At 39.4% G+C, this 21,024-nt stretch overlaps 1 protein-coding gene across 1 annotated transcript in view; it reads left to right on the forward strand.

The window, feature by feature from the left end:
• The first annotated feature begins 1,160 nt into the window (after nt 1-1,160).
• col14a1a (collagen, type XIV, alpha 1a) overlaps nt 1,161-21,024 on the forward strand; it is a 174,102-nt gene continuing 154,238 nt past the window's right edge. Inside the window, exons 1-4 of the mRNA XM_062991785.1 lie at nt 1,161-1,213; nt 5,676-5,799; nt 11,481-11,597; nt 20,500-20,643. Of these exons, the coding sequence (XP_062847855.1) occupies nt 5,700-5,799; nt 11,481-11,597; nt 20,500-20,643 (361 nt within the window). The 5' untranslated portion in view covers nt 1,161-1,213; nt 5,676-5,699. The remainder of the gene's footprint in view (nt 1,214-5,675; nt 5,800-11,480; nt 11,598-20,499; nt 20,644-21,024) is intronic.

The following is a 21,024-nucleotide window of genomic DNA, read 5'->3' on the forward strand; positions in this document are numbered from 1 at the left end:
ACTTTAAAAACTTTAATGTTGATCATTAATCTCGCCAGAATAAGGCAGGTAGTAAAAATGAATGAAAGTCTAAATGAATGAATCAGTGAATGAATGAATCAGTAAATAAATAAATGAATCAGTAAATGAATGAATGAATCAGCAAAATCAGTGAATGAATGAATCAGTGAAGCAGTGAATGAATGAATCAGCAAATAAATAAATGAATCAGTGAATAACTAATAGAATCAGTGAATAACTAAATGAATCAGTGAATAACTAAATGAATCAGTGAATTAATTAATAAATCGGTGAATGAATTAATGAAGGAATGAATCAGTATATTAGGGAATGAATAAATCAGTGAATAAATAAATGAATCAGTAAATTAAGGAATGAATGAATGCATGAACCAGTAAATCAGTGAATTAATAAATGAGTGAATGAATGAATCAGCGAATAAATAAATGAATCAGTAAATAAATAAATGAATCAGTGGATCAGTGAAGAAATGGATCAGTAAATAAATAAATGAATTAGTAAATTAATAAATGAATGAATAAATCAGTGGATGGATTAATGAATCAGTGAGTGAATAAATCAATAAGTGAATGAATCATCCAGTTAACAAATGAATGAATCAGTGAATGAATGAATCAGTAAATACATAAATTAATTAGTGAATGAATGAATCAGTGAATGAATGAACGAAGCAGTGAATGAATCAATTGGTAAATTAATAAATGAATCAGTGAATGAATGAATGAATGAATCTGTGAAGCAGTGAATGAATGAATCAGTGAATAAATAAATGAAGCAGTGAATGAATGAATCAGTGAATCAGTGAATGAATGAATGAATCAGTGAATCAGTAAATAAATGAATCGATGAATGAATGAATGAATGAATGAACGCAGTCAGGTTTGTTTTGGTGCTCAGGTTGAGGGGGTTGCACCTTCCCTTGCGGGCGCTTTGATTGGATGAGGAGCGCGGTGGGTTTTAGCGGCGGGATTGAGAACGTAATGAAACGGTGAGGTGAGAGATTGTGGAGCTGAGAGAGGAGAGAAGTAGTGAGGACTCACCGACCATCCACACAGTCACTCGGTCACATGCACGGAGGCTGTTTGCTTTCACTCAGAGAAGAGAAGCCGCAGCTGGAACCTCTGCGCTTTTACCGGAGCGCGTCTGGATGTGGAGCCGGATTTTCATCTCTTCTTACTGAATGGTTTAGCAGGTAAGAACTGAATCCTGTCTGTTTATTTATTAATAATGCTGCGCTATTTCAGGAGGTTATAGCTGCATCACAATGGAGTTCATCTAAAACTGGCCATTTTAAAAGTGAGACTAAATGATTTAGTTGTGATTTGGTCAGTAATTTGGTCAGTATTGATTTTGCTGGGTAAAAATGGGCAAAAAGTCGAGCAACAGGTTTTTGGGCTTCGTTATGGTGTCGATGGCATACCGTACAGTGCCTCAGTGTTCCATGCAGTTCATTCATTTTCACTAAGCGCTTTAGCTTGTTCAGGGTCGCGGTGGCACTCGAGAAACACCCGGCGCAAGGAAGGAATACACCCTGACCAGGGCACCGTTCCACACTTGCACATCCCCTCATCCTCTCTCACACGCGTCCAGAAGCAATGCAAATCCACCGTCTGCATGTTTAGAGAGGTGGAAGGAAAACCAAAGTACCAAGAGTAAAGCCAAGTGACCAGGGGTGAGTAGAAACCCCAGGTCTTCTGTACCCATGCTGATGTGCAGCACCCACTCTACTACCTCGTGATGCCACCCTGCTGCCCTACTTCACAGTCACTTTTTGGAATTAAATGTTAGCCTATATTAATAATTTGCTGAAGAAGGTTACCCCTAGGAGGGAATCAGTAAATAAATGATGCCACAGAGCAGGATCCTGACCAGATTAAGCCATTAGTGAAAATAAACAGATGACAATAATACATGCATTATACAGTATGTGGCCAATCAAAACAAATACATATTACTGCAAAGTGTGTCCTGGTATGTTCTCCACCACGCACATTAGTTGTAATTTGTTTTACTGTAATGCTAATACAGATAAATACAGATGCAGCAATTATTAAGGTGGAACGCTGAGGTAGGGTAAATCCTACCATAGTATGGATTGCTGTTAACAGTTAAATCTACCAGTGCTCTCTGAGTAAGTAAAGTATTTTTAAATGGACTTGTTGACAAAATGCATCTAACAGTTTACACTGGAGACTGGGACTGTAAATCCATCAGCTCTGTTATCACACACGTTTACATACAAAGCTGTGAGCCACATCACCAAAAAGCCTGCAGGACCCTGTGATCTCTTAAATGAGCCCTTCTGATCCTATTTTCCTCCTAAATTAGGGGAAAAGTGTGTTTTTGTAAGAATACTGTTAGTACTGTGGTTACTGCCATTAACAAGTTATTGCTACAAAGAAAGATGATACTTTACTTTACTTTAAGTGATCTTGTGCTGCTTCAGTTTATGCTGAATGCCAAAATGAAAATACAAAGAAAGGATAAACGTAAAGTTGCTTTTGATATGTCACTTTTAGGCATCAGAATAATCTGTGTGGAGTGATAGACGTGCCTTAAAATGATACTAATACAGTAGACCCTCGAGTTACGAACGGTTTACTATACGAACATTTTGGGTTACGAATGATCTTTTTCAACTTAACGTACGAACAAATTTAGGATTACAAACCGAAATTCGCGAAACACGTGATGTCACGAACAAGTTGACTCCGACCGTCTCTCTCTCTATATATATACAGTAAACGAACATTCGGACAGTGGACGGTGTTTTTTCGGTGTTGTCTTTATATTTTGTAACATTCAATATTAAAATGGCCCCAAAGAAGGTGCAGAGAAAGCGTAGTGGTGAGAAAATTAACAAATCTATTACTATTTGTTGTTGTACAATTACTTCTGCTAGTAGCTGTCACTGTGTATCAGAACAGTTAGTGAGAGAGAAGAAGAAAGTTATTCTTTCGAGCAATTACACATAGAAAATACAATGCTATTGAAATAAAGAAGGCGATAATAGAGAAATATGAGAGTTATTGTTGTTTCTGCTAGATACATTTTTATAAAAAAAGAAGGAAATGTATTATGGTGTATGGTACAGCACACGTACTGTACTGAAATGTGATGTGTGTTTTTTATGTACAGTACTACTGTGTATTGTTGTTTATTACTGTTTATTACAGGAATGTCTATTCTATAATTTAAGATTAAGGGAAAATATACTTGTATTTATAACAAAAAAGACCATTTAAGACATTAGAAAGGTTAGGTAAGGAAGGGGGGGGGTTTGGGAGGTCTGGCAGGAATTAATTGTATTTACATTATTTCTTATGGAAAAAATTGATTTAACTATCGGCCCTTCTATAGCACCTTCCAGTGGCTACCCCTAGACAAATGATCAATTACGTCTGTGTATACACAGCCGGCTAATAGCACCAGGTGCTATTAATGTAAAATTGAATAATAAAAGGGTGACACGGTGGCTCGGTGGGTATCACTGTTGCCTCATCACAAAGGTCCTGGGTTAAATCACCAGGCGGGGCGGTCCGGGTCCTTTCTGTGTGGAGTTTGCATGTTCTCCCCGTGTCTGCGTGGGTTTCCTCCAGCAGCTCCGGTTTCCTCCCACAGTCCAAAAACATGCAGTCAGGTTAATTGGAGACGCTGAATTGCCCTTTAGGTGAATGGGTGTGTGTATGTGTGTCTGCCCTGCGATGGACTGGCGCCCCATCCAGGGTGTTACTGTGGTCTTGCGCCCATTGAAAAGCTGGGATAGGCTCCAGCACCCCCCCCCCCCCCCCCCTCGCTTTGATAAAGCAGTATCACTTTAATGTATCTTTAACCATCTGGTTCTCTATACAGCTACCTGTAAGCACCCCTTGCTCTTTCAGAGATACTTCAACCCATTTGTCCAGCCATAATGATTTGGCCCTTATTAAAGTCACACAGGTCTTTATGGTTGATCATACCTGCTGCATTCAACACATGAACTACAAGGAGCTAACGTTCGCTCAACATTTAATAGATCCCCGACCAAGACATGCACAATTGATACAAAATATGCATCGCCATGCACAATTCTGGGGGATGGTACAATTTGTTTGGCTCATTAGTTTATGTAATTTTAGTATGTTAATAACAGTAGGATTTAAAAACAATAATAATAAAACCATGTTGGAATTGTAATTACATTAATTAGTAATTACTTGAAAGGTACTTAATGCAATCGATCATTAAAGTTACACTTACTGAGCACTTTATTAGGTACACGTATTTGGTCTGTGCACTCATTGATTATTTTGACGTCACACCTACCATACAGATCTAAAGATACAATTGAAAGGGACCACCCCCACCCAAAGGATCCTCACTGACCAGATCCAGTAGTTTTTGCATACAACTGTGCCAACTCACTTCCACAAAAGTGCTGGCAGCACCATGGACTTGTTCTGTCCTTCCATCTGTTTTGTTTTCCAAAAGTGACTCTGGCAAAATGCTCATTTGTGCTTGACCACTGCTTCACACATCTTCTGCCTTTTATAACATTTATGAGCAACAGCATTTACTCTTTAAAATAAAGAATTTACTCAAAAGTATACCTCCATTGATTTGCGTTCTTAGAGCTCATACATGCAAAACTGTGTAAAACGTTTTCGCCAACTATTTGGCCTGGTTTATACTTTTCTGGTTTATACCTCATTTCATCGAGGATAATAAAGGCATTTTTTAAATAATTGGAATTGTGAGGAAATTATCACACAGATAACCCTCCCACCTGTTACCCACAACATTTACTCTTTTTTAATCAGCACCTGACTCAAAAATATATGCTTCAAATTGAAATTGATGTCAGTTGTAAATGTTAAATGTTACAGACAATATAAAAAATACTGGTGTAATCGTTTAATATGTTACTAATTACTTTAGTAATTATTTAATAATTTATTATTTTTTCCCATTTCATTTTCATCAACTGCTTTATCCTGTAAATGTTTTGAGGTGGGTCCAGTTTCACAGGAAAACAATAGGCACAAGCAGGAATGCCTTGGACAGGGCACCAAGTTTTCCATCGAAGGGCTTTGGCCACCTCACAGACATAACCAAACATGTCTGTGTAGACGCCCAGCTGGTCGATAGTGTTGCTAAGATTCAGACTCGAATCTCAGAGGTGGTGGGCAAGAGTAATAGACCGCTGCGGCACCCTAGTGCCACCAGAAAACTTTAGTGGAATTAAAGTGTCAAATTATGCTTCTATATTTTACTTTACATGTGTTTTATTAGATGTGTATTTTAAGTGTCAGTAAGTAATTTTATTTATGTATTTTATCAAAAGGTTTATTATGTTTTATTAGCTTTATGACAAAACAATTATTTTCTCATGTTGAAACCAAGTAGAGAGAATCCATTTGAGCAAGCCTGGGCGAGAGTGCCTTTACAATCCCCGTCCAGCCTGCAGGCGGAATGACAAGAGCCTGTACTGCTCTGCTTGTCTTTATGAACAACAATAGCACTTAGGAAACGGCTTCCCGTCCATCACAATGCAACAAAGTCCTCAGTGTTTTTGACCCACAGAATGGCTCGTCCCTTCCCCCCTTGCCGTCTCTCCTCGAGGCTACGTCCAGCAGCTTCAGCACTTTGCTCTCTCCATTGCTCTCTCACTGTAGGTGCAGAGGAAGCGTTGGCTTTTCATGTTGGAAGGAATGCAGGTGGTTGGGTCGAGAATGATCGCGTGGTGGCCGCTGGTCTTCCTGGCACTGGTGCAGTTTCCGGACTCTACAAAAGCACAGAGTAAGTACTTACTTCTCATGATTGTCTCCTGTAGTGATATGCAGGTTCAGTTGAGGTGATTTCCAATGTTGATGTTATTGCTGTCATATCATTTTTGCACTTCATATTTCATGAGTTTCTCAGAGAACTTCAGATGAGCAGAGCTCTATGTTATTTTATGTTTTTAAGGTTTAATTAAGAAGATTTTAAAATGTACTTATTCATGTTAACTGGTTACTTGACTGACGTTTAATTATTAATAAAAAGTCTATAGAGATATCAAGAGGAATCAAGCTTGTGTATCAGGTCTTGTACCAGAGAGCTGCATGTATAAACATATCTTCAGGATGAACTAATATACCACCTCCATGTTTCTACACTCACTGTCCATTTTATCAGCTCCATTTACCATATAGAAACACTTTGTAGTTCTACAATTACTGACTGTAGTCCATCTGTTTCTCTGCATGCTTTGTTAGCCCCCTTATATGGTGTTCTCCAATGGTCAGGACCCCCACAGGGCCACCACAGAACAGGTATTATTTAGGTGGTGGATCATTCTCAGCACTGCAGTGACACTGACATGGTGGTGGTGTGTTAGTGTGTGTTGTGCTGGTATGAGTTGATAAGACACAGCAATGCTGATGGAGTTTTTAAACACCGTGTCCACTCACTGTCACTGCTGGACTGAGAATAGTCCACCAACCAAAAATGTGTAGAGAAACAGATGGACTACAGTCTGTAATTGTAGAACTATAAAGTGCTCCTATATGGTAAGTGGAGCTGATAAAATGGACAGTGAGTGTAGAAACAAGGAGGTGGTTTTAATGTTATGACTGATCAGTGTATTATAGTGTAGAATTAAAAGAAACCTTGCATTCCTACCAGAAATCAAGATACTACAAAGTCTCTTTCCACTCCGTTTCACAAGCAGGTGTCCTGTTGTCTGTGTATCGATACGTGAAAGTCTGCTTAGCCAACATCCCGCTAAACTCCACCAAAAGAAAGAAAAAAGGAGAATTTGTTTCTGCTTTGTGCTTGTATGTATGTGACTGACTTTTGCAACGGTGCTTTGAAACCTTTCAGGCATTGTGATACAAAACTTACTTAAAAAACTGAGGAAAAAAGGCAGCTTAGGTGGTGCAGCGGCAAAAACACACGCTGGAACCAGAACTGGGATCTCGAATACATCGTATCGAATCTCAGCTTTGCCTGCTGGCTAAGGCTGAGCGACAACATGAACAACAATTGGCCTGTTGTTCATATGGGCGGGACTAAGCCAGATGGGGTCTCTCTTTCATGACTGGTGCAATTACGACCTCTGCTGGCTGATGGATGGCACCTGCACAGAGATGAGAAAAGAGTGCTCTCAGGGTGTGTCTCTCCGTACACAACGCTGAGCTGCACTGCACTCATCAAAGTGTAGGTGATAAGACGCATACGGCATGCTGCCCACGGGTCAGAGGGGGCGTGGGTTAGCTTCGTTCTCTTCAATCAGAGCAGGGATCGGCATTGGTGGAGAGGAAGCATGACGCAATCGGGCAATTGGATGCGCTAAAATGGAGAAAAAGGGGAGAAAATGCATATATAAAAATATATATTACAAAAATGCGTGCCACATTGGCATTCTGAAGATCAGAACCTGAGTAAAGACAGAGGCCAAACGTGCAGGATGGTCTAGAACTGTTTAAACGTACGATGTGCCAAACTCGCTGAATATGAATAGGGAGTATTTAATGTTGATGAAAACCATTTTGTGAGCAGAGTGATGAGACTGTATTACGCCCAAGCTGTGAGGAAATGCTACGAAATTCAATGTCATCTTTAAACAGACTGTAAAGAACCTGAACTAGAACAAAGATGTGAGGATAAAACTCACAGTTCTTAAACCAGCTGAGATTTGAGCTTAAAACATTTAAAACATCCTATTATTTTTTATTTATTTATTTACATTTTTACATGAAAGCATTAAACTTAATGACCAACTCAGCGTTTTGTCTAATAAAATCCTTTACAGTTCTAATGTTCATTTTGACTAGTCTCAGATTCGCCTATTAACTCAAAGGATTTGTGGCTTTGGTTAATCTTTGCACAGCTGGAATTTGTCACCCATCTTCTTGCGTGGTCCCACTGTGCAGATGTACAGTACTTTGCATTTCATTAATCATGACCAGAACATTCCTAACTCTTCCGTTTCTTGCAGGTGTTGAAATGTTAATTCCCTAGCAGGGATTTTCATGTTGGTAAAAGATTAAGGTTCAAAAGAGGCAAGCGGGTCCCCGTCAGTTAAGTGAGCGGGGGTAAGGATAAAAGCAGTTTTTGGATTTTGAAGTGCTCCCTGCCAGCCTTCAAGTGGATAAAAGATAAGCTCATCAAAGGCTGGCGGATTCGAGGCTGTGCCTCTCTAATATATACACAGATATGGGACTTCCTGCTCGTACCTTTCTTTTCAATAACAAGACCCCACTTGTTTGCACTAAATAATGATTGCAGTCGAGAACCCCCACCAAACAGCGGCTGTACTGGAGAGCACTTTATTGTCAAATAATAGGGGAGTTAGATAAGTAGGAGCACAAATTGGTGGGTACACTTTTACGAGTTTTTCTCTTGGAAATTGCCAGTTTTGCCAAACTCCTACGTTACAGAACTCTAAGGATTTTTCTTTCAGGAAATAAATGTGACACTTCTGACACTTAGCTTGTATCACTCACTTGTCTTCATCCTGCATGGCACAATTGGCTGAAGAATGGATTTTTTTTGTCTTTTATAAAAAGTTCTCTTATACAAACGTATTTCAATGTGACAAAGCACCCCTCAAAAGTACAGGTCCTAACTGAGAGTGCAGAATTGAGTGTGGAGTGAATGATCTCTTAAGAGAAGAGATCTCAGCCCTACAGTGAACAAATCACAGCAGAAATTCAGTCCTCACTTTCAGGTTGGTACATTTAGAGACTTGTAGTTTTTACTCTCAGACGTCCTTAAAACTGTTTATCTTTACATGCCCACATTTAAGGTACATTACACTAGACCACACTTCTCTACATTACACTAGACTATACTTCATTACACTACACTACACTTCATTACATTACACTAGACTAGACTACACTACATTAGACTACACATCAGTACACTACACTTCATAACATTACTCTAGACTACAGTTCACTACACTACATTACATTACAATATTCTACAAATTACTTTACTCCACTACACTACACTAAGCTTCATTGCATTACACTACTCTTCATTACATTACACTAGACTAGACTACACTACTCTTCATTACACTACACTAAGCTTCATTACACTACACTACTCTTCATTACATTACACTAGACTATACTAGACTACACTACATTATACTACACGTCAGTACACTACACTTCATTACATTACACTAGACTACACTTTATTACACTACACTACTCTTCATCACATTACACTAAACTAGACTACACAACATTTGACTACACATCAGTACACTATACTTCATTACATTACTTTAGACTATATTTCACTACACTACATTACATTACACTACTCTACACTTCATTAAATTACACATCACACTACATCATGACATTACACTAGACTATACTTCATTACACTACACATACACTAGTCTAGACTAAACTACACTACACCACACAAAATTTCATTGTACTTGTGTATAGTGACAATAAAGATTCTATTCTATTCTATACAACACCGTACTAGACTACAATACACAAGACACAGGACTACACTATATAGTACCACTCTACACCAGACTACACTACACATCACTACACTAGACTACAGTACAGTACACATCGCTGTGCTGCCCAACACCACACTAGATAACACTAAAGTATGTTATACTAGACTACACTAGAGTACACTACACAACAGCACCACACTAGATAACACTACACATTGTAGATGTAAACCTGTGGCAGCATGTAAAGAAAATCTGGGTATTCACACTTCTGACTGTCAGTAGGATTAGTGAATGAAACGGTGGTGGGTTTCAGTTTTACTCTGTGTTCCTCTCAGCAGGAATGTGTGTTCTCTGGGTGTGGTGGTGGTTATGTGGATAACACTTTATGGCTTTAAAAATAAATAAGGGTCAGTGAAATGACCTCAAATGGTTAATGAGTTTGAGAGACCTGGACCCCTTATCAGTTTTAAGGCAATAGTTACTAATATGAAGGGCTGTAAAATGGGGTGTTCTGTACAGGTTGAAACATTTCGAAACTTAAATGTATATAAAATCATAGACTGGGATGGGTATTGATTTTTAGGATACTTTGAAGAGCTCAGTTTTAAAGTCATATTATGTTTACTTATTGAATAAGAGCAAAAGATTATTACATACAGGATGCAGTTTTTCATGCATTTTACAAGTTTAACCTTCAAATGTTCTCAACAAGGCTTCTTTATTTTGGCTGTATTTAAATGTAATAAATGCATACCATAATACCTTAATAGTACAGATTTAGAAGTGAAAATTTAAGCAATACCTTGTTAAGAAACTATTTTAAACAATGCCCATCCCTGGCTAGTAGTGTTATAGTGACTAACCTTTTTCTTCTTCTCTAACACCTCCTTTTTAAACTATTTATGCCCTTACAACGGGAATGTTTGTTTGCCCTTTGGAATGTCTTAAAACCTTTGCAATAGTCTTCATCTAAGTCATATTAATAGACCAACAAGACCAACAACTTTCATGCATTTATTAAACACATAAATTAATTATTTACAGTCCACAGTCCTGCATAGTAATAGTATGTGAACGTATTGGATACAAGCTTCTCTTAAAGCCAGATGCTCCCATTATTAAGAGAAAAGTTTTTGGGTTGTCCTGGAACATTCATTAATTCTAATCATTTTCTATTTTACCACCTCTTTATCCTGGTTAGGGTGCCAGGTGTTTGATTAATTGGGCGAATGGCAGGAAACACCCAGAATATGTCAAGAGTCAATCACAGAGCAGGCAAACACACACATGTACACATTCACACACATACACACACACTCGGCCTGACTGCAACTTTGGACTTGTGGGAGAACACCGGAGCACCCAGAAGAAATGAACACTGCAAGAACATGCAAACTCTGCCCTGGAGCAATAAATTCTAAATTTTATCAAGAACATTCTGAAGACAATGTGAAGGTAGCAGTTTATCACCTGAAGCTTCGTGATGCAGAAATTTGATGATGCACCAAGAAACCACACACAACCACACACAATCACACACAAGCATGTGATTTCATAAGAACATTAAGACGAGGGATGTTTATTCAAGAAATTCCAGAATAGTCTAGTATTCCTCCTCAACATTTTACAAGCCTGATCAACAGCTACAGGAGGCATTATTCATGATAACGAATACTTACAGCCTGGACTGTAAATAATTAGCTGGATGTGTTTGTGTGTTATTAATACTGGAAAGAAGATCACATTTTATGTGCAGTTAATATAAACAATTAGATAATTCCAAAGGATTTGCAAACGTTCTCTTCCATAGCAAGCACATATCTGTAATGTGGCTTGTTATGTGTATGTATGGGATTCTTAACTTTTCTGCATTAACATAGTCATTGTTTTTTTTTATTTTCACCATGTTTTTAATGTGTTTGGTTAAAAAGGAAAGACAATTGTAGCAGCATTAGTAGTCAGTGTAAAGTATTTGATTATGATTCTTCTGTTTCAGTTCCAGGCCCACGAAGACTAAGATTTAAAATGATGGATTCTGACAAGTTACATGTGTCATGGAAAGAGCCTAAGGGAACATATGACGGCTATAGACTTATCTACAGCAGTGCTCCAGGTAAGAATCTTCAGTCCATCCAGTCTTTATAATCTTTATGTTTATTCGTAATGCTCCATTTGTGCCTATTTCTACTCATGTACTGTATAAAAGAGCTCATTTAACCTTCATAACCCTCAGATTCACTATTCAGACAGATCATATAAATAAACCTTTGTGTTTATTAACATTTAGATTGCAAATGTAACAGAGGAGAGGTGGGTAAAGCAGCCAAAAACCTAAATTAAGTAATGTCAGTGATAATAAACAGTAATGACTTTCAATTATCCCAAATATAGACTTAAGTATGTAGAGTAAAGAAAACACAAAACCATGATGTATCAGTGATTAATATTTTTAATGTATAGGAATAAAAGAGAATTTTCTCACAGGCCCCCTGTTCTATATTATCTTAGACTGATACTGAGAATTTAAGCCTCACCATTGCCTAGTTGTTTTTGTTTGGCCCCTTAAAAGAGGCCCTTAACCCCTGTTTACCTTGATTGTTTCCTGCCTTCATAACTAGATGCAAACAATCAGATTTACATTGACTAGGCATAACATTATGACATTATGAGGTGAAGTGAGTAACACTGATTATCTCTTCATCACGGCACCTGTTTGTGGGTGGGATATATTAGGCAGCAGGTGAACATTTTATCCTCAAAGTTGATGTTAGAAGCAGGAAAAATGGGCAAGCGTAAGGGTTTGAGTAAGTTTGACAAGGGCCAAATTGTCATGGCTAGATGACTGGGTTAGAGCATCTCCAAAACTGCAGCTCTTGTGGGGTGTTCCTGGTCTGCAGTGGTCAGTATCTATCAAAAGTGGTCCAAGGAAGGAACAGTGGTAAACCGGCGACAGGGTCATATGGGCACGTGGAGAGTGAAGGCTGGCCCGTGTGGTTCGATCCAACAGACGAGCTACTATAGCTCAAACTGCTGAAGAAGTTAATGCTGGTTCTGATAGAAAGGTGTCGGACTCCATGCCTTGACGGGTCAGGGCTGTTTTGGCAGCAAAAGGGGGACCAACACAATATTAGGAAGGTGGTCATAATGTTATGCCTGACTGGTGTATATTCATAGAGCTGTAATGATACTGATAAAATAATACAATATAAATAAATGAAGACAATTAGGATTTAAACAGTTTTGCTCAAAATATCTCAAATCACCCTTTTTGACCTTCTACATAGCATACAAAATAACATACACAATTCTTAAGCCAGTGTAGGTCACGGCATGTCAAGTAGAATGACTTTTAGGACTCAGTCACAGCATCAGTGCAGCATGATAACATTTATTTTATCATCTTTACAAACTTGAATTTGAGTGAAAAGTAGCCACAATTATATTCACAAATGTATTTATCTCTGTTTCTCTCTATCTATAGCTGCAAGGCAGTAAAGTGTGCAAAAATCACTTGCAAAAGTGCAACAATTAATATCCTCCAGTTCCAGTCCCCACACGATTAAAAAGTGTAATTAATGGGAAAGATGATGTAACACAGGTGTAAACATGCTTCTGTCCCAAGTGTGTTGCAGGCATCAGATTCTAAATTGTTAAGTGAAAGCACTAAAAATATCTTTCTTATATTTTGTCAGCTTATTATGTCTTCAAATTTAAGAGAATTAACGAATCAGAGATTCTTGTTTTTATTACGTTATTTGTAGGGCTGGCTCGATACCACTTTTTTATGTCCGATACCGATACTGCAAATTGAGTATCTTCCAATACCGATACCAATTCGACACCGTCATTTCTCCTCTCAAACAGCTAAGCACTAATAATGCACGCCTCAATACACCATGGTTAAACTAGCTCTCTAAATAACAACACTACAACATCACACTTCTGCAGAACTGCTGTTTTTATTTTCACTTTTACACACAGAACATTTAGCAGCATTTTTGGTTTGTTTAACAGCATCATACAAACATTTAAAATAAAATTTAAAGTGCAACTTTATCTGTATTTAACAAATAAATTATAATTTCAATATAAAATTCTAGATCTGTCAACTCAAGTCTACACCTTGAAGAGGCAGCAAAAAATTATAAAATAAATAATAAAAATTATTATTTATAAACAATAAAAAAAAAAAAAGAAATAATAAAAAATAAACAAAGATCTCTCACATCCTCAACGATTAATCCAGTAGTGTTATGAAATAAAACAAACTACACCGTTTCACATTTAGCCACAGATGTTCTCTTCAAAATCCAGCAGGGTTTTTTAATAACTGCGCTTTGGTTTTTAATAATCTAAAAACGTGACAGAACTTCAAGGGAAAATCTCAACCACACTCTGCGTCAATTCTAATTGGTCCATCGCGTTTGATTGACATGCACATCTTTCAATTGTAGACACTTTGGACGACACGCTGTAAAACAGTGTTTTTAGATGTGGCAGTAGTAGATGATTTTTTAAAATTAAAGTTTAAGTAGATCAGTGTGTTTTAATTTCTGAATGGCTGTTGCAGATGAGTTGTAGATCAGAGGCACATGTTAATTATGTTATCAAGAATGAGCTGGCAATAAACGGCGCTCTGTTGGAACATATCTTCATGTGTTGTTTGCTTTACACACAAACAATGGCCTTATTTACATTAAGTGTTATTTACATTAAGTGTTATTTACATTAAGCAACAGTATCGGGTCGGATTACACGTTTTTTCCTTCCGATATTTGTGCCAATATCGGACAGTCCTAGTTATTTGCATTTTTTACTGTTTTTTTCTCCAGAAATTTAGTTTGTAAATGTACTGTATTACATTAAGTGTAATGGAATAAATGTAGCTAAAAAAATTAAACAATAAATATAAAAATGCTCATTAGATTTAAAGGTTTAGGACAGGTAACCTGCTTGCAACAGCAGGCAAACATTTAAATAATATATCAATAGTTATAAATAACTTTAAAGTTGTTTAAATGCTTTTTTAAACAATGTGTAAAAAGCAAAACTGGTTGAAATCTTATCCCTAATGGGACAGTAATACATAGCTGTGTAATCAGAACGTGTTCTGACCATATTGCGAGTCATCTGTCCCGAGGCTTGCAGATTCTTTAACAGCTGCCATTGTTTTAACCAAAGATCTCCCTCCAGATACCGAGGGCCCGGACCCAACCTCAGGCTAGCAAGTCTTTGTGAAAATTAGTGCTTATTAGCCACGTTGCCTCTGAGCAAGGCTTTTTGTTAAAGGCCACAAATCCCTTTCCTGGGGACAATAATGGGCCGTGTCCAAACACGCTGAGAGCATTCTCCAACATTCCTCTGTGTACATCGAGCCTGGCGGCACCGAACTTACCATCCCTCATTAGCCAATTCAGCAGATTGAACAGATGGGAAGGGCAGTCGTTTCAGTTCTAGCAGTTTTTGCTCTGTGTCCAGAGTGGTGTTAATTGCTGGCATTAATTCTCGTGGAAGGGAGGGAGGTGTAGATGGAATATAGATGGAAAGAGGTTGAACAAGGACAAGTGATAAGTTGAAAGGTTTAAATCAGTCAGCGAGCTTAAGCTGCGGTGTGTATTTAAGGAAGGGGGCGTCGGCCCGCAGTGGAGAAGAGCGAGCAGAGCAGGTCAGAGAGAGGTCACTGTCATATCCTGCGTTTGCAATGTCAGATGTCAGTCGAGCGCGTTCCAAATCCCACAGCAACACTGCCATGACAACTATAGCAGAGAGAAAAATGGGAGTGAGTGATTACATCAGGTTTATTGTTTGTGAATAGCTGAGGTCCGTCCCGCAGAGACCTTTAACAGTTATGGATTTCCTGATTGGAGAACTAAAAGGGCTCCCACGTAGCCTAAACCTTTTTCTTTGTCAGACTTGGCTCTCGCTGTCATCTCTGCTGAGCACAAGATTAAACAAAGTTAAACTTTACAGTTTGGCTTGCAATATTTGACACTGTGTTGTCTCTTCTAATCAAAACAATAAAGACTGATGTGCTCCTAATAAATTCTGCAACTAAAAGCATGTTTTTTTTTCTTATTTAATTTCCTATTCTTACTTTATTGTTTTATACACCAAATACAGTCCTGACCTGTCGAGGCATGGAATCTGACACCTTTCTATCAGAACCAGCATTAACTTCTTCAGCAGTTTTACCTACAGTAGCTCGTCTATTGGATCGGACCACACGGGCAAGCCTTCGCCTCCCCACGTGCATCAGTGAGTCTTGGCCGCCCATGACCCTGTCGCTGGTTTACCGCTGTTCCTTCCCTGGACCACTTTTGATAGATACTGACCACTGCAGACCAGGAACACCCCACAAGAGCTGCATTTTGGAGATGCTATGACCCAGTCGTCTAGCCATCACAATTTGGCCCTTGTCAAACTCAAGCTTGTTCATTTTTCCTGCTTCTAACACATCAACTTTGAGGATAAAATGTTCACTTGCTGCCTAATATATCCCACCCACTAACAGGTGCCGTGATGACGAAATAATCAGTGATATTTACTTCACATAATGTCATAATGTTATGCCTAGTCTGTGTATTATTATGGTTGAAATTATAACAGAGAATCAGATCTATTATCACATTATACACTGTTGAGTCAAATAATTAGGACATTATGACTAATATGTTGAAACTGAAACTGTTCAAACTTGGCAAATCTGAAGGACTGTGGTACTGTGGTAACTGGTACCAGGACATTACCAGCAAGTCATTTATCTTCTGTACCTGGTAAGGTGGATTGTCCTACAGTGCATCCTGGTGCCATCTCTCCTTTGGAGAAATGATGCACACGTGCCAGGCTGTCTACTTGATCTTGGAGAAAACAACACTCTCTTGCTCTAATGTTCATTTCTTTTTTTTCTATTTATTTATGCATTTTCACCCTTTTTTCCCGATTAAGCGTAGCCAATTAGTCTTCCCCTGCTGGGGATCCCGATTGCGTCCGAGGAGGATATATTCGCCTGCCCCATGTACGCTCCGACTCATGCGCAGTCCCTCGACCCCTTTTTTTGCCCGTGCTTTGGTGGCTCCTCCACTTCTGCACAGGCGCCTCAGACTGCTAACCAGGGTCCTTGCACAGCGTTTGAAGACCCCACCTTTGTCATCTTTTCCCACCTAGCAGACTTGATGGCCAATTTTTTTGCTGCCCGCTAGATGGCACCCAGCCAGCTAGTAACAGAGCTGAGATTCGAACCAGCTAGCGAATTATCCTACTGCGCCAACTGGGCGCCTTCAACCTCAATTTCTGATGTCTGCGTACTCATTGTAGATTTAGACAGTGGACCGGAGTTTGCATGGGCACTTTGACTGTCTTGTGACCACATGTCCTCACAGACAGAAGGGTCTGATACACTGTGTTGTGACATATTCACATCATCACAAGTGTTCAGTGATCTGCAGTTTGAACCACAGTAGCTCTTCTGCTGGTTTGTACCAGTCCTTTGGCATCAGTAAGTCCTGGCTGCCCAACAACCTGTCAGTGGTTTGTTGTTTGTACCTCTGCAATTTGTTTGTTTCTCCATGAGTACTTACTATCAGTCCAACATTTTTTAAATCACTGACCATGACATGCACAACTGTTGGAAAATGCATCCATTCACACTGCTAGAGGGTGGTTCTAATGTTTTGGCTCATTGGCATGTTTAATCCCCAGGACTCGATTAAACAAATGAAAATCTAAAATCTTTGTTCTCGGTGTTACACCCTGCTGACACTTTGCTGTCTGCAGCATTTTCCTTTAACTTGTTGTTAAGAGATGTCGAATCATCAGCAAACTGAAGTCTTCAGCCCTTGAACTTCTCCAGTGTTCTGTAACCTCAATCACGCTCCTAGCAGCCGCTGAGCAAGCACAATTTAACCTCCCGCAATTGATCTCTTGGTGGGTCATGAGGGTTTTAATCACTATCACTGGTGGTCAATGATCTGATTCAGAGAGGCATGCAGGGTTTTCTGTAGAGAAATGGAGTTAATCCTCACGGCAGCGCTGCACGTTCTTAGTGGGAAACCAGCGGTGAGTGAGCTTAAGTAAAGTGGACACGTTGTAAAGTGAAGGTTAAACAACATCAGAGAAAGTGAGACGTACTTAAGCCCCCCCAAGCTTACAATGCATCGTGAAACTTCCCATCAGCATATACACCAATCAGCTATAACATTAAAATTACCTCCTTGTTTCTACACTCACTGTGCATTTTATCAGCTCCACTTACCATATAGAAGCACTTTGTAGTTCTACAATTACTGACTGTAGTCCATCTGTTTTTCTGCATACTTTTTAGCCTGCTTTCACCCTGTTCTTCAATCGTCAGGACCCCCACAGGACCACCACAGAGTAGGTATTATTTAGGTGATGGATCATTCTCAGCACTGCAGTGACACTGCAGTGTGTGTTGTGCTGGTATGAGTGGATCAGACACAGCAGCGCTGCTGGAGTTTTTAAATACTGTGTCCACTCACTGTCCACTCTATTAGACACTCCTACCTAGTTGGTCCACCTTGTAGATGTAAAGTCAGAGACGATCACTCATCTATTGCTGCTGTTTGAGTTGGTCATCTTCTAGACCTTCATCAGCGGTCACAGGACGCTGCCCACGGGGCGCTGTTGGCAGGATATATTTTTGGTTGGTGGACTATTCTCAGTCCAGCAGTGACAGTGAGGTGCTGTGTGTTATCCACTCATACCAGCACAACACACACTAACACACCACCACCATGTCAGTGTCACTGCAGTGCTGAGAATGAGCCACCACCTAAATAACACCTGCTCTGTAGTGGTCCTATGGGGGTCCTGATCATTGAAGAACAGGGTGAAAGCAGTCTAAAAAAGTATGTAGAGAAACAGATGGGCTACAGTCAGTAATTGTAGAACTACAAAGTGCTTCTATATGGTAAGTGGAGCTGATAAAATGGACAGTGAGTGTTGAAACAAGGAGGTGGTTTTAATGTTATGCCTGTGGGAATTTGTCCCCTTTCAGTCAAAAGGACATTTGAATGGCTTTTGTATCATTCCACTTTATTCCAAAGCTGTTCAGTAGGTTTAAGATCAGGGCTCTGTGCAGGTCTCTTTAAAACAAGGTTTCTTTAGAATGTTTTTTTTAGATGTCATGTCTCTTTAGCTCTTTAGCTTTGTGCACAGGGACACAGTCATGCTGGAACAGGATGACTAAATTCTTGCTGCACAGTTAATATAATTAACATCCTATGTAATTTTCTTCATATAATTTCATATTTATTACACCTGTTAGCAAATGTTGGGAGGTATAAGGGGTGCCCCAGTACTTTTGTTCATTTAGTGTAGTTTGTATAATAATACCAAAAAATCTAATCTGAAGCTCAGGGATAATTTTTTTTATGTCTGATTCTGATTCATATTGCTTTATAACTGAATTATATATAACAAAATCACAACACACATCAGCCAAAATAAAATAATAAAACATGCAGATTTACATATTGTGTGTAAAACATTCGCTCCAGTGTACAGTGGGAACAAATGAGTGTGTTTACATGCACACCAGTAATCAGATTTCAACAGTTACCTAATCACAAAATTTTAAAAGGCAGTAAAACCATTATCTTATTTAAGAAACTTCAGAGATGAGGAAATGTTAATCCACAGTGTGTGTAGAACAGCCTTAATTGGATTTCCTTCTTATGTATATTACTGTGTACATGCTGAAGGTCTAAATGTGTAAATTCTAAACTAATGTATAAATTACTGCTGCTTTCTAAAATGTACTTCTCAGGCACCCAGGTGGTGCAGCGGGATATTCCACTAGCTCACCAGCGCCGAGATTCTGAACTTCTCGGTTCGAAACTCGGCGTTGACACCGGTCGGCTGGGCGCCATCTATCGGGCATAATTGGCAGTGCCTGCAGGGAGGGATGACAGGACTATGTGGGCGGGGTCTTCAAACGCTGTGTAAGGACCCTGATTGGTGGATAGAGTCGCCTGTGCGGGGTGCATGGGTGGAAAAGGGTTTCGTTAGGGGCTGCGCGCTGGTCGGAGGAGGCGTGAGCAGCAACATACCCACCTCGACTGCAAGAAATCCCCAGCAGCGTAAGACAAATTGACTACACTAAATTGGAAGAAAATGGGAGAAAAACGCATTATATATATATATATATATATATACTCACACACCATATATCAACCATAACATTAAAACCACCTCCTTGTTTCTACACTCACTGTCCATTGCTCCATTGCTCCACTTACCATATAGGAGCACTTTGTAGTTCTACAATTGCTGACTGTAGTCCATCTGTTTCTCTACATACTTTATTAGCCTGCTTTCACCCTGTTCTCCAATGGTCAGGACCACCACAGAGCAGGTACTATTTAGGCGGTGGATCATTCTCAGCACTGCAGTGACACTGACATGGTGGTGGTGTGTTAGTGTGTGTTTTGCTGGTATGAGTGGATCAGACACAGCAGCGCTGCTGGAGTTTTTAAATACCGTGTCCACTCACTGTCCACTCTATTAGACACTCCTACATAGTTGGTTCACCTTGTAGATGAAAAATCTGAGACAATCACTCATCTATTGCTGCTGTTTGAGTTGGTCATCTTCTAGACCTTCATCAGAGGGTCACAGGACGCTGCCCACAGGGTGCTGTTGGCTGGATATTTTTGGTTGGTGGACTATTCTCAGTCCAGCAGTGACAGTGAGGTGTTTAAAAACTCCATCAGCGCTGCTGTGTCTGATCCACTCATACCAGCACAACACACACTAACACACCACCACCGTTCTCTTTCAGCGATCGGCTGATATTTGCATCCTGTTTCATGTCATCAATCCTCCTAATAGAATTCTAACTACAGAACTGTGCTGTTAACAGATTGCCTCCACTCCGTTCAGCTGACATTGAGTCTAAGGCGCTTTGAATAGGGAATGAGCTTGGTTAGCATTAATGGAAGGACGTGGCAGAGCATACTAATCAAGCTTGTGTCAATGATTGTGTCTGATCATAGGTGGAGAGCGGAATGAGATTCGAATCGCAAAGGGTGAGAACAGAGCGGTAATAAATGACTTCAATCCCATGAAGGAGTACACAGTCAAGGTTATAGCTGTGAGCGGAAAACAGCAAAGCAAAGCACTTCAAGGGACCTACACAGGTATGAAAAGTAGCATGTCTTTCCACAGCATTGTTAAACCTACTTGTTTGCCAAAGAGACTTTCTGACCATGTCTATATACAGTTGGGGGGAAGCGTTTTGGACCATGCCACCCAATATACAGTTGGGAAACATATTTAACCACTTTTACTTCTGTTATTTAATGCTTCCAGTATACACTGATCAGTCATAACATTAAAACCACCTTCTTGTTTCTACACTCACTGTCCATTTTATCAGCTCCACTTACCATATAGAAACACTTCTACTGACTGACTATTTCTCTACATACTTTGTTAGCTCCCTTTTATGCTGTTCTTCAATGGTCAGGACCCCCACAGGACCACCACAGAGCAGGTATTATTTAGGTGGTGGATCATTC

This window comes from Trichomycterus rosablanca, chromosome 3, assembly GCF_030014385.1.
Source record: "Trichomycterus rosablanca isolate fTriRos1 chromosome 3, fTriRos1.hap1, whole genome shotgun sequence".
In the NCBI taxonomy this organism is placed as follows: domain Eukaryota; kingdom Metazoa; phylum Chordata; class Actinopteri; order Siluriformes; family Trichomycteridae; genus Trichomycterus; species Trichomycterus rosablanca.